Source organism: Mustela lutreola, chromosome 5 (assembly GCF_030435805.1).
Source record: "Mustela lutreola isolate mMusLut2 chromosome 5, mMusLut2.pri, whole genome shotgun sequence".
In the NCBI taxonomy this organism is placed as follows: Eukaryota; Metazoa; Chordata; class Mammalia; order Carnivora; family Mustelidae; genus Mustela; species Mustela lutreola.
In genome coordinates this window covers 133,814,637-133,828,883 of record NC_081294.1, presented here as the reverse complement: position 1 = coordinate 133,828,883, position 14,247 = coordinate 133,814,637, and the positions used below count along the sequence as shown (strand labels likewise).

The 14,247-nt window shown below is 33.8% G+C and overlaps 2 protein-coding genes across 7 annotated transcripts in view; one reads left to right on the top strand and one right to left on the bottom strand.

Annotated features, from left to right (window-relative positions):
* Positions 1-14,247, top strand: part of TMEM232 (transmembrane protein 232) — a 302,946-nt gene that overhangs the window by 36,623 nt on the left and 252,076 nt on the right. For 5 of the 6 annotated variants that reach the window (XM_059175633.1, XM_059175632.1, XM_059175635.1 and 2 more), the window contains 5 exons: positions 75-186; positions 1,591-1,696; positions 5,308-5,465; positions 9,636-9,735; positions 13,177-13,343. In XM_059175633.1, the coding sequence (XP_059031616.1) occupies positions 75-186; positions 1,591-1,696; positions 5,308-5,465; positions 9,636-9,735; positions 13,177-13,343 (643 nt within the window). The remainder of the gene's footprint in view (positions 1-74; positions 187-1,590; positions 1,697-5,307; positions 5,466-9,635; positions 9,736-13,176; positions 13,344-14,247) is intronic. The other variant, XM_059175637.1, reaches the window with a different exon arrangement.
* SLC25A46 (solute carrier family 25 member 46) overlaps positions 1-14,247 on the bottom strand; it is a 180,902-nt gene that overhangs the window by 60,585 nt on the left and 106,070 nt on the right. The window lies entirely within an intron of this gene.

The window sequence follows — 14,247 nt, the reverse complement described above, 5'->3', positions numbered from 1 at the left end:
CTTAGCCCCTAGAAATTGACTAATTAAAATTTGGGAACTATTAGCTATAACTGTTGATTTGTTTTTTGGTTTAGTCCATCATTTTCAATCACAAAAGAATTCATCTTGAAATTTAACCAAGCAAGAAATCCAAAAGAGAAAGAAGAGTTGTTGGACCTAGCTAGAAAAACCATTCTCAGATGTAAGGTAATAGTACACTATTTGATTATTTAATATATGGACTTTCTGTTCTAGTTGGTGGGTGGTTACATGTTCTAAAATATCAAAAGTAAAAATAAGAAATAACTTTTTAAAGTCATTAAGTATCATTAAAGATATTAATGCAAAGTAAAATTAAAGCTGATAACCAGATAATTTAATGTAAAAGGGCTTTTTAGGTGAAGATTCTCCACAAATTATTGAAGAATATAGTTAGCTGTTGATACTAGTCCAGTAGCTCACCACAAAATATGAAAGGCTGGCAAATAAATTTTTGATTATGATAATTCCACTTTTTCCTTAAAAAAAAAAAAAAAAAGGTTGACTGAGGTATCATGTGTCCCAAAGAAGAAAGGAAGCTTCCCTAAACCTTCACAATACATACATGATATACTCTGTTCTCTCTCTATAACTATTCACCGAACTTATAGAAAATACATTCTTTAACAGTATGCATTAGCTTCCAAATTTTCAAACACGTATCAAAACAGAACACGAAGTGAAATAAGTCCTTGTTTTGCTCTTACATTAGATCCAGTTTGTGTTAGGCAGAGAAGTAATATACATATTACCAAATACACATATACCATATACATATATATTTTGGTATATGTATATATACATATGATACATATCTACCATATTACCAATATACATAATATAAAAAATTAATGAAATAAAAGTTGCACAGAACTGGAGCATATATTAAGCCATCTTTTTTGTTGTGGCAGTGGTGATTTCCCAGCATTCCACTTCACTGTTGCTCACATATGTTACAATTTTGAAAAAATTTGATTAGAAGAAGAATATTCTTCTGGCAAGTATGCATGCTGAGAGGTGCTAGCAGATACATTCATCAGTGAGCTTCTGTCCAATTGTCCAACTGCTCCCTGGGGAAGCCCCAGGAGTGGGCCCATTAAGGGAAGAGTAGCAATGTTGGTATCTGTCTCAGGTTCATTAATTTCAGTCCATTCACAGGGAAGTAGCCAGAGTTTTCCAGCAAATTGGCATGAAGCTAATTTCTGTTGAATCACATTGAATATACTTTTCCTTCTAGAATCAGAGATGCATTTTCTGGGTTGGATAATGAGGTAGAAGTAATTCCTTCAGAGTAAAGAATGAGAATTATTTTTAGCAAATAACTAGTGGTATAACTCAGAATATTAACAAGCATCCTTTACATTTTAGCACCAATACAATTTACATAAAATATCAAAAAATAAAATTGATATAAACAAAAATACAAAGTTTTATATAGACTAGCTATAGAGCATAGCCTCATAGAGTGACTTTCAGAATATAACTAAAGAATAATCAAAATAAGTAAACTAGTAAATAAATTTGTAAGAAGCTATACATTTTGGTTTGCCTTTTCATGCTTACTCATAACAGAGAAAATTGGGTCTCAAAACCTTAGGCTCTGGGAAGCATGTGCATCTTCCTACTGCATGGACGGAAGTAATATATCTAGCTCAGTGCAAAGGAGAAATCCAAGATGGTACGTACTCTTACTAAGCTCTTCTTAGTTACCCTGAATGTTTTCTAGATTAGCATAAAAGGTATAACTTGTGACCTTTACTATTTAGAAATTGTGCAAGAGCCAAGGAAAATTCGCCATTCTATATTGAAATATCTGGTAATGTTTCACTATGAAAGCTCTTTTTGTAATTTTGGATTTATGAATTTGACTGCTCAACTTTTTAATTACAAAATTGTTTTAAAACCTATTGTTCACAGTCTTCATTACTTTTTTCTAAAATTAGTAACTAATTAAAAAGTAATATAAAATGTCATTGAAGTGATTTTCAATTACAATAGGCACTATACTTTAGAGAAACTTGTTTTGGCATTTTATAATTCTTACTCATAAAATGTTAACCAAATGGTCCTTTGTTTTTCACTTATTTTAAACAGCCATTTTACTCATTACGTTTTCATTTATCACTTCTCATTTATATGTCTCCTTCCAAACCATCCTCCAACCAATCTAAAAAAGAAATTAAAAAACATTGTTTTTCAAGAGGTAAAATACCTTTTATCATGAACTTTATGTGGATGCCTTTTAAAATGAGCTTTAGAATGTTAACCATATGAAGTCAGAGAGTAGTTCTCCATGTAAACTGAGTTTTGTAGGGTTAACGGGGAGGTTTCAAGCAACAGGATGAGTAAGAACAATTCTGTATTTAACTTGTCTTTATGGCATTTTGATCACAGTGCTATCCACAGCCTGACCTCTATTAAATGTTTAAACGATATTGAAGTAAACACCCCTTGCTTATGAACAACCAGTAGCTACTTGTTTTTCTTTGGCCATTAAACCTTTTTGTTTAGGTGTCCTGCAGTCGTGTGATTCAGAAGAGGGCAGGCCCTTGCAGCCTGGGTGTAGTGTGGTGGTGGGGTGGAGGGCTGGGCAGTGAGTCTTGGGTGATCTAAACGAATCATGGATATTCCCATTTGCTTGCCAGTGATTAGATTAGGAGTGGTCAAAGGAGCTGGTCCTAACCAGAGATATAAAAGCAGGTCTATTTCAAGTACTTTTTGTTGAATTGCTTTTGAAAAAGATAGACCTGGGAAGAAAGCATCTCTTTCCTCCCTATGCCTTTTGATGTGTCTCTAAATGGCTTGGTAAGAGAAAGATGCCTGGAGCTTGTGTGGTCATCCCTGTTACCATGTACATCAGAAGAACTAGAAAATGAAAGAAAAATGCTTATAGAGGGCAGGTATATGAACCAGCCCTACAGTCTTTCCATCTGTGATCTTGTGAAATAATAAACATACTTATTTTGAAGACGGTTTCTTTGCATTTCCTGTTACACACAGCCAAAAGCTTTTTCATTCTTCAAGATATTGAACTCCAAATAAAAACCCTAAATATAAATTCTTAGTAACAGCTCCACAACTGAAAAACCTCCACATCTGTGTCTTGCAAATCTCTTGTCTGCTCCTCATTCTATAGTTCACTCTCCATGCAGCAGTGATCATACTAAAGCTTAAATCTTTTCTAGTGCCTTCTGATTATGCTTTAAAGAAGCCCTGACTACAAGGCTCTGTATGATCTTATTCCTGGCTGCCTTCCCTTCTTATTCATTATGATTCATTATGCTCTAGCCATACTGATCTCTTTTCTATTCCTTGGATGTGTTAAGGCTTTTCCTTCCTCTGGTCCCTGCATTTGCTCTTCTTTTCAGATATTTACATGACAGACAGCCCTTCAGAAGTCCTTCTTTGTAGTTTTCTCTAGGGCCTTAGCCCTGTGTTCTTTCTCATTCATCTCTGAGGGGTCCTATTTCCTCTGCCTTGATTTTCTAGGTTTTCCACTCTTCTCTTTATAGCACTTATCTTTAGCACTATCTTATTTTTTTTTAAACTGATGGGGGAGGCTTAGTCTTTTTATTTTTCATTTTTTTAAAAGAAAAAGTAATTAGGATTTATTTTGTGAGGCAGATTTACAACACTATAGGTCATGATTAAGAAGAAAAGAAAGGGAAAAAACACAAAACCAATAACCACATCTAAAAAAAGAAGATCATAGTCTTAGGAGTTAATTTAACTTAGAGGAACTTTTCAATTACCTCCTGTTAGTTGTACCAGTAGTGATAATATGTCTGATTCAAATTCAATTATTTTTTCCAAAAATCTCTTGGTTCAGACAAATTCTCATATTTGCAGGTTCATTTGCTGTCATTTTTTTAAAAAAAATGTCTTTTCAGTATAACAGTATTCATTGTTTTTGTACCACACCCAGTGCTCCATGCAATACGTGCCCTCTCTAGTACCCACCACCTGGCTCCTCCAACCTCTCATCCCTCCACCCCTTCAAAACTCTCAGGTTATTTTTCAGAGTCCATAGTCTCTCATGGTTCACCTCCCTTTCCAATTTCCCTCAACTCCCTCTCCTCTCCATCTCCCCATGTCCTCCATGTTATTTGTTATGCTCCACAAATAAGTGAAACCATATCATAATTGACTCTCTCTGCTTGACTTATTTCACTCAGCATAATCTCTTCCAGTCCCATCCATGTTGCTACATTCTTTCTGATGGAGGCATAATACTCCATAGTGTATATGGGCCACATCTTCTTTATCCATTCGTCTTGGTTCTTTCCACAGTTTGGCGACCTATAAACATTGGGGTACAGATGGCCCTTCTTTTCACTACATCTGTATCTTTGGGGTAAATACCCAGGAGTGCAATTGCAGGGTCATAGGGAAGCTCTATTTTTAATTTCTTGAGGAATCTCCACACTGTTCTCCAAAGTGGCTGCACCAACTTGCATTCCCACCAACAGTGTAAGAGGGTTCCCCTTTCTCCACATCCTCTCCAACACACACTGTTTCCTGTCTTGCTAATTTTGGCCATTCTAACTGGTGTAAGGTGGTATCTCAATGTGGTTTTAATTTGAATCTCCTTAATGGCTAGTGATGATGAACCTTTTTTCATGTGTCTGATAGCCATTTGTATGTCTTCATTGGAGAAGTGTCTGTTCATATCTTCTGCCCATTTTTTGATATGATTATTTGTTTTGTGTATGTTGAGCCTGAGACGTTCTTTATAGATCTTGGATATCAACCTTTTTTTTTTATCACCCAGTTCTGCCTCATTTCCCCATTATTATTTGTATGGCCTTGTGATCTATTTTGTGTTGGCTGGAACAGCTGGAGCTCCTTGGGCATCTCTCTCTCTCTCTCTTCTACCTCTAGCTCTGTAGTCTCTCCAATTTAGTTATTAGACTAAATTGAGTTATTAGAGTTCCTAAGTGGCAGCTAAGTGTTCCAAAGCTAGAATCTTGAGAAAGAGATCCAAGTGGCAGCTCTATTGCCTTTTCTGATCTAGCATTTTATTGGTTAAAGCAGTCACAAGACCTACTCATGTTCAAGGGGAAAGGGGCATAGATTTCACTTTTTTTTTTTTTTTTTTTTTTTAGATTTCACTTCTTAATGGAAGGGGTGTCAAAGAATTTGTAAATATTTAACATTTAAATTTTTTAATATTTTAAAAACCACAGTCTGGTCTTGGTGACAATAAATAGTTAATTGTAAGGCTTAATTGTAGCATGCAGACAAAAGCAAGATCTTCAAATTATGGTTTCTACCTTTTTAATATTTCAGAAGCTTTAAATATGCTTTATGCTTCCCTGGACCATGCTTCCTTTGATTATGATCATCTGCCTACCTTATTTTTTGTTGCGGAATCAGTTTTATATAGACTCTGTTGTGATGCATTACAAAAGACATACTTATATTCAGTTGAAATAAAGCTGATAAAGGTACGTTTTAAAATATTCTAAATATGTTTTAATTGCTACACATACTACATGTAGTTACATGACAGTTGTTTTAGGATCTAAGCTGACCATTTGGTTTTATTATGGAACATTCTCTTGTTTGGTAGTTTATTTTAATCTCCTTTAAATGTAGATAATACATTATTACTTGATATCCAAATGAAGGTAGTTTGGGAAAATATGATTTCACCAACTATGTAAGAAAATAATGTATAATTTAGGTCAAGTTTATATGAATGTCTGCATATGTGTAACTTTTCTCTTTTCTATTTTAAATATTTTTAAATGCCACTTTCCATTTAAAAATGTCAACAGATAACCTTAACTAGTTGCCCAGTTTGAGAAGATGAGTTGTTCTCTCAGTATTATGTGTCATCTAGGCCATAAGATGGGAAAATATTTTCATGGGGTGCATGTTTTATAAGGTCTTGGACGACATATAGTTCACTCCCTGTGATGATCATGGTTGCCAGTTGCAAAATTTATTATGAGTCAGAAAAATTTAGGTTAAGTAGTGGTTTTATTGCAAAGAAAATAAAGAAAAGCCAGAAGAAAAAATTTTGAGAATATTTACTTTTAGGATGTATGTATTTTAAGAATCACTTGCAAAAATTATTAAGTATTATTTGCAAGAAAAATTTCTTATTCAATTTTGACTATGAACTGTAGAAACCAACCATAAAAATATTCATGACAGCCAGGGCATTTTTGGAAGATACTATATTTTAATCCTTAGAAATCAAGCCTAGATATGCTCTGACATGTTTGGGAGTAGAAGACTTATGGAGACCAGGCAAGATTCAGAGAGCACATAATAGAAATTCAATGTGTGAAGAACTGAGGCTTTGCATAGAAGAAGGATGGGAGAAGAGAGGCAAGATGTTCTCATGATGACTTTTTCTTCTTTTTCCTGTTTCCTTGTTTTAAATATCTCCCATGGAGATATATAAAATATTATAAGATTATTATAGAGATTTAAAAAGATATCAATCTCTCTATATTATCAGTGCTTTAGATGAACTAAACATATTAACGTATTTAATCCTTATAATGATCCTAAAAGGTAAGTGCTATCATTGGTCATTATTTTACAGACTGTGACATAGAAAGTCCAAGTTTTTTTTTTTAAGATTTTATTTATTTATTTGACAGACAGAGATCACAGATAGGCAGAGAGGCAGGCAGAGAGAGAGAGAGAGAGAGAGAGAGGAGGAAGCAGTCTCCCTGCTAAGCAGAGAGCCTGATGTGGGGCTCGATGCAAGGACCCTGGGATTATGACCTGAGCCAAAGGCAGAGGCTTTAACCCACTGAGCCACCCAGGTGCCCTGAGAGTCTAAGTTATTATTCAAGGTCTCAGCAGAGAAGGTTTTGAAACCCAGTGGACTCTCAGCCATAATGCTATACAGTTACCTTGGGTCTCAGATTTACTAATTTTAAAGTCTACTCCTTATTGTTCTAAATAATATAAATTAGCTAGTGGAAATAAGCATGCTCTATAAGTACCTTTGATTTCAGACAAGAAACCATTTCATTTATCCTTCTTGACTTTGTAGACTTTTTATTATATATCTAACAGTCAATTGGAAACCACCCTTTTGATCTTTTCTTTTTGACGGTATGCTATACCGACAGTATGCTATACTGGAAGTTATTGCTAGGGAAGCATCACCCACCTTCCTATGCACCATTTTTTGATAAAGTAGTATATAGTTCAGCATTATGAAGAGCCAGAAATATTTGATTCAATAATATTGTTTACTTTCACAATTTGTGTGCCTTCTTTCCTCATTATTTATCTCTGAGTGTAGAATCATCTTAAGTATTAAAGTCTATTTAACCAAAGTGTAGAGAATAACATATAAGCAACAATAGCTTAATATATTTTTGATAGAAATATAGAGTGCTCTTTAAGCATCTGTAAAAAACCATGGAGCACATAATCAACCATTAAAATATCACACATAATAAATATTATTCAGTATTTCTATTTCACTGTTAGATAATAGAGTCTGAAAAATTAAGAGAAGTAGTCATAGAAAGAGAAGGAAAGAAGGGTAGTAAGGAATAAAGGAAGGAAAGATGGGAGAGTGAAGAAAGAGGAAGAGATCCAGTTTAAGAGGCAAAGTTCAAGCTGTCAAGCTACAGAAAGAATAGGTACACAAATGAGACTTGAGGAAATATGCACAGAGGGAACCAGAATATTTTAGAGATATAGAAAGGCAGATTTTAAAATAAAATTTAGGCTTTCAGAATATTATAGATGAAAGCTTATAAAACCATTTTTCCAAGCATAGTTTTAACGAGGATCAGGTGAAACTTACGACCGAATTGGGGTATAATACAGTGATCATGCAAACTGATCTGTTTTTCGTGTATTTTTCTATTTTGTATGATGTGAAATTCTTGAACACGAATTTTCCTTTCAACATCCATCTCTAATCCTTGCAAATTATTTCCCCTTTGATTAATTTTCATCCATTGTCTATAACAAGGGGTATTTTTATTTTAATATTCACACTTAGAATACTGCAGTATTCTTTTTTTTTTTTAAAGATTTTATTTATTTATTTGACAGCGAGAGATCACAAGTAGGCAGAGAGGCAGGCAGAGAGAGAGGAAGGGAAGCAGGCTCCCTGCTGAGCAGAGAGCCCGATGTGGGACTCGATCCCAGGACCCTGAGATCATGACCGGAGCGGAAGGCAGTGGCTTAACACACTGAGCCACCCAGGCGTCCCTGCAGTATTCTTTAAAATGACAATTTCCACTTCCCATCTAACTTCAATCTCTTAGAGAAGCATAGTACTTTCTCAAAGTGGTCTGTATGAAGAGATCCCTTGGATATGCTTTATAAATGTTTTCTTTTTATTTAAATCTATAAATGGTAGATATTTATAATATATAGATACATTTATAAATATTGATGGTGTATTCTCAGAATTTATTTTACCAATAGAATTTTGTGATAAAAATACTTGGAAATCTCTGCAATAATAGAAAGTTCATGACTTTTGGTGCAGCACAGTCTTGGGCTCAAAGTTCAGTCATGCCACTTATTTGTTAAATTGTCTTGGTTGGGGGCACTTGGGTGGCTCAGTGGGTTAAGCTGCTGCCTTCGGCTCAGGTCATGATCTCAGGGTCCTGGGATCGAACCTCACATTGGGCCCCCTGCTCAGCGGGGAGCCTGCTTCCCCCTCTCTCTCTCTGTCTGCCTCTCTGCCTACTTGTGATCTCTGTCTGTCAAATAAATGAATAAAATCTATAAAAAAATTGTCTTGGTTGAATCACTGAGACTTGTAGAATAATCTTTTTTACTTTATTATTATTACTTTTTACATGTGGATCTGACAGTTAGTACCCTGCATCATTGTTAGGAGGATTTGGACTACATGTATCTTGATAGTGATATTGTTTTATTTGTTTTTTTTTCCCGTAATCTTCTGATTTAACAATTTAGGAATTTGATTTCCATTTATTTCTCTCGTTTGTGGGTTTTTTCTCATATTCTGTGAAAATTTCGCACATCATATATTTTTGCAGATATTCCATTTTTGTATTCTATGTAAAACAAACTTGCTACACATGAAACTTCACAGAGGTAAGATAGTAGTGTTTATTTAACAATGACTTTTTTCCATAAGGGAATCCCAAGCACAGTATTTCTCAAAACTATCTAAAGAAATGTTTTTTAAACTGTTTTGACTGAGACTCATAGAAAGAAATATCTTTTGCATTGCAATCCAGCATACACATAATACATACTGATTTATATACCGAAACAAGGAGCTGTGCAGTGTACTACAATATTTTCTTTTCTTTTCTTTTCTTTAAAAATCCCCTCTCAATTGATTTCACGAGTCACTTAAGGGGCATGACTTGCAATTTGAAAAATACTGTTCTGTAGGACATGGAACAAAATAGCATTCAGTATTGGTCATTATATATAATGTAGAGGTGATTTATAAAAGTTTCTTGGGACCGGTATTTCAACCTTGATATAAATGTTTTAAAGTTATTTCAAAAGCACATAAGCTTAAGTGAGTTTGAAATTGTTTCATCAAAAGCAAATGTAATAATAAAATGGTTTAGTTTCCATATAGTTTCTAAACGTTTATTGATGCAACACAAAAATACTTTTTCTTTTTCTTTTGACAGATTGGCTATTTGGTCTTCTTACGACTTTTTATATATTTCCTGCATGGTCACCTAGGAAGTTTTAAGCAACATTTATTTAGGCTTCAACCATATTTGTACGGTAGACTATCTTTTATTTTCTACACTTATAAATGTTTTATGTTATGGTTTGAGTAGCTCACACTATCACTATAAAGAACATAAGCTGTATTTTATTTTTCATGAAAAGTAATAAGTACAGTATTGCAGAACACAGATTCTGGGCTAGACTGTGTGGGTTTTACTTTTAACTTTTCTACCTAACTAAGTGCATGACCTTGCTCGTGACTCAGTTTCCTCATCTGTAATAGTTTCTACCTCTCTAGATTTCAAGTTTAGTAAGGTAATACTAGTGACAATGTAGATGCCAAACTAGAGTAAGAAGAGTGTGAATGCAGGGCACCAATTAGTTATGACATTAGTTGAGCAGGAGATGTTAAAGATTATGAACTTTTAAAATGTGAATGAGATAGAGTAGAATAGTTTTGAAAAATGTTGAGGAGGAAAAAGACACTAAATTTGATGATCAATTGAATGTAGGCTCTATGTAAGGGAAAATGAGGAATTCCAGAGGAATCTAAAATTTTACATATAGATTTTACAAATACATATAAATTTTACAAATACAGTCAAGATAATGGTACTCTACACTGAAAAAATCTTGAAGAATCATTGGACATGTTGAAATTTGAAGGTCACTCAGGTATATATATACAGTGAGCAGTTGGAAATACAGATTTGGAACTAGGGAAATAAGCAAAGACTGGGATTCACTTATTTCATAGATATTGATATAGATGATTTGATGGTCATCCATGTTATGATGGCTGAAATAAGCCTTGGGTGGGAGGTATTGAGGGTAGAGAAATTAATTCTAGGAAAAGGCTTGGGAAACATAAACATTTAGTAGATAATTGGAGTGCCATACATCAGTAAAGGCAAATAAAAGGGAGTAATGACAGAGAAATCTCAAGAGGGGAGGTTCAAGAAGATCAATATCATCAAGAGATATAGAAGTCTTAAATATTAGGAAGTCTGAAAGTTGATGGGATTATGTAAGCAGAAAATCACTGTTGACCTTGGGAGGGTTCCCATTGGAGAGGTGGAAGCAAAATTCAGATTGGAGGTAAACAAAGTACCGGGAAAGTTTAGGCAGAAGACAGAGACGGTGAACTATTATAGAAAGCTTAGCTATACAGGGAAAGAGAAATATATCAATAGTTTAGATGAATAAGCAAGTTAAAAAAGCAGTTGCACTTCTTTGTTTCTAATTTGGATGCCTTTTATTTCTTTTTCTTGCCTAATTGGTCTGGCTAGGACTTCTAGTACTATGTTGAATAAAAGCGGTGAGAATGGGCATCCTTATCTTGTTCCTGATCTTGGAGGATAAACTTTCAGCTTTTCACCCTTGAATATATATTAGCTGTGGATTTGTCATATGCAGCCTTTATTATGTTGAGTTACATTCCCTCTATACCTGCTTTGTTGAGAGTTCTTTTAATTATAAATGGATGTTGATTTTTGTCACACACTTTTTCTTCATTTATTGAGATGATCATATGATTTTTAGCTTTCATTTTGTTAATGTGATGTATCGCATTGACTGATTTAAGGATTTTAAATCATCCTGTGTCTCTGGAATAAATCCCACTTAATCATGGTGTATGATCTGTTTAATGTTTTGCTGGATTTGGTTTACTAATATTTCATTGGGAATTTTAAAATCTATATTCATCAGGGTTATTGGCCTATAATTTTCTTTTCTTGCGGCATCCTAGTATGATTTTGGTATGGTAATGTTGGTCTTGTAAAATGAGTTTGGAAGAGTTCCTTCAAAGCTCTTCTGTATTTTGAAAGAGTTTGAGAAGGAATGGTATTTTCTTTGAATGCTTGGTAGAATTCATCAGTGAATCTTTCTGGTTTGGGACTTTTGTTTGTTGGGAGGTTTTTGATTAGAGATTCAATCTCCTTACTAATAATCACTGTGTTCATATTTCTTTTTTATCTTGATTCAGTCTTTTCAGTTTTATGTTACTAATAATTTATCTATTTATTCTAGGCTGTCTAATTTGTTGGTATATAATTTTTTCATAGTAGTCTCTTGTATTTCTAATGTAACATGTCCCTTCATCTCTCTCTCTTTTTAAAAGATTTTATTTATTTGAGAGAGAGTAGAAGAGAGCATGAACAGGGCGGGGGCAGAGGGAGAAGCAGGCTCTAAGCTGAGCAGAGAGCCTGATGTGGGGCTGGATCCTGAAACTCTGGGATCAAGACCCAAGCTGAAGGCAGACGCTTAACTCATTGAGCCACCCAGGTGCTCCATCTCTCTTCATTTCTGATTTTAGTAAGGGTTGTCAATTTGTCTTTTCAAAAAACCTTTTTTTTTTTTTAGTTTTAAATAAACTTTTTTGGTTAATGGACTAAATAAAAAAAATACAAGGTCAAAAGAGGATAAGAGATAAAGAGACTCAAGATACAAGAAAGGGAATATTTGGTGGAAAAAGTCATAGAGGAGGGACTAGGAGATAATAGTAGAAATGTTTTGGAGACTGAGCAGTAAATTGCAACACTACTACAAATTCTGACAGTTTGAAACCAAGACAAGACTACAGAGTAGCAGAATAAGAATTTATGTCTGCCATATCACTTGTTTTGAATTCTTCATATATTATAATCCTCTTTTTAACTCCTTACTGTATTTAGCGTAGTGACTCATCAAATAATCAGATGATAGTGGCAAACAAATTTTGAGAAATTTGAATAAAATTTCAAGATCTCACATTAGCTTGTTATTGTAGATCTATCCCAAGAAAACCAATAACTTGGTTTCATATAAGGATAAAACCCCTAGATTTTACCCTCTATCAAATACCGTTAAGTAGAGCCTTAGCAACATAATGATTTTTACCTGGGGCCATTAGCATCTGCTTCCTCACCATGTAGCCATCCAGTAAAAGAGTAGTTATTATCATTTTTTTCAACTGTCAATAGATTGAAATTCAAAAATTGTCTAAAAATTTACAAAAAGAACAACATAAAGATAATTCTATTAAATACCACCTAGTGTTATGTTGACATAATTGTAGCTATACTTAAAATATATTCTTTAAAATAATCAACAGCAATAACATCTTGAAAATGAATAAAACTGGAGAATGTAGGGTTAACAGTGATGATTTGTTTGTAGGATTACAGTTTCTAAGTATCTATTATGAATAGAGTATGTTATAACTCACCTGGAGTTTTCCAACCATTGTTGTGCGGTAACTATACTTAATTGGACATTTGACCATTATGCAATTGCTGTTCTGAATTATATTAACTCTTATGTATTATTTACCTTGTAGTTTCCTAATATGCCAGCAGGGGTCATACATAGCATATAAATCTTAGATGGGGAAATGTATAGCAGTTTCAACATCTAAGAATTGAATTTAATTATATTTTAGTAACTAAAAGACAAATGAAATACAATGCGAGATACTAATGAAATATTTATCCCAAATTATTTTTCTTACAATAGCACTTTGTTTCTCTGGAGACTCATATCACAAGTATCCAAACATCTTTTCAAATGTGCAATTCATTCTGAAAACCATGGAAATTATATACAAAAGAGAACTCCTTTCTGGATCAATTTTTAGCCCTGTGGAAAACAAGAAAAGCCATAAGAACATAGATTCTGATATGGTGAGTATATCCTAGTGAATAATGAGTCAGATAATATTGATATGATTAAGTAATTGTGCTTGCCAATACTGTAACATTGTTGAAGATGAGGTTAGCTGGTGGTGGGGGTAGGGAAAGAGGTTCAAATAGCACAAACACTAAACCATATGCACATTTCCTGGACATCAGTTAATAGTATTAGTAGTGAGACATCAATATACACCACTAGAGTAATGTCATAATACCTTTAAATAGAGTAGTAGAGTAATGTCATAATACCTTTTTCCTTATAGATTTCATCTCAGCTGTATAATTGGAAATAATAATGTAATTTAGATTAACTTATAAATGAGGATTTTAAGATACTATATTTGTATTAAAAGGAAAGTGCATAAAGTACAGGCTATTGATGACAGCAATTGTAATACTTGATGCTTCCATAACTCATATGTAATAACATTTAAAATGCCATTAAAGTCTACTGAAGTGTTTTTAAATGGTTCAGAATTGAGGAAATAAAACAATCCCTAGTATGTGAAAAATTGTTTTTTAATTTCTGATTTGGATATTAGTGATCAACATTAAACTGTCCCAATCATGGAATTCCTTGGTATGTAATAAACTCTAGGTATTATGCAAATAGATCTACAGTGAGCCATATAATTGTTCACATACATTATAGGCTGATATATCTCAAAAAACAAACTTTAATCTCTGGGTCATATGTATTTCCTTCTCTCACATATACTCCAAAAGAAAGCAGAGCAGCAAACACTTTCCCGAAGAAGACATATGAATGGCCGACAGACACATGAAAAAAATACTCAACCTCACTTAGCATCAAGGATGTGCAAATCAAAACCGCAATGAGATACCATCTCGTATGGGTCAGAATGGCTAAAATTAACAACTCAGGGAACAACAG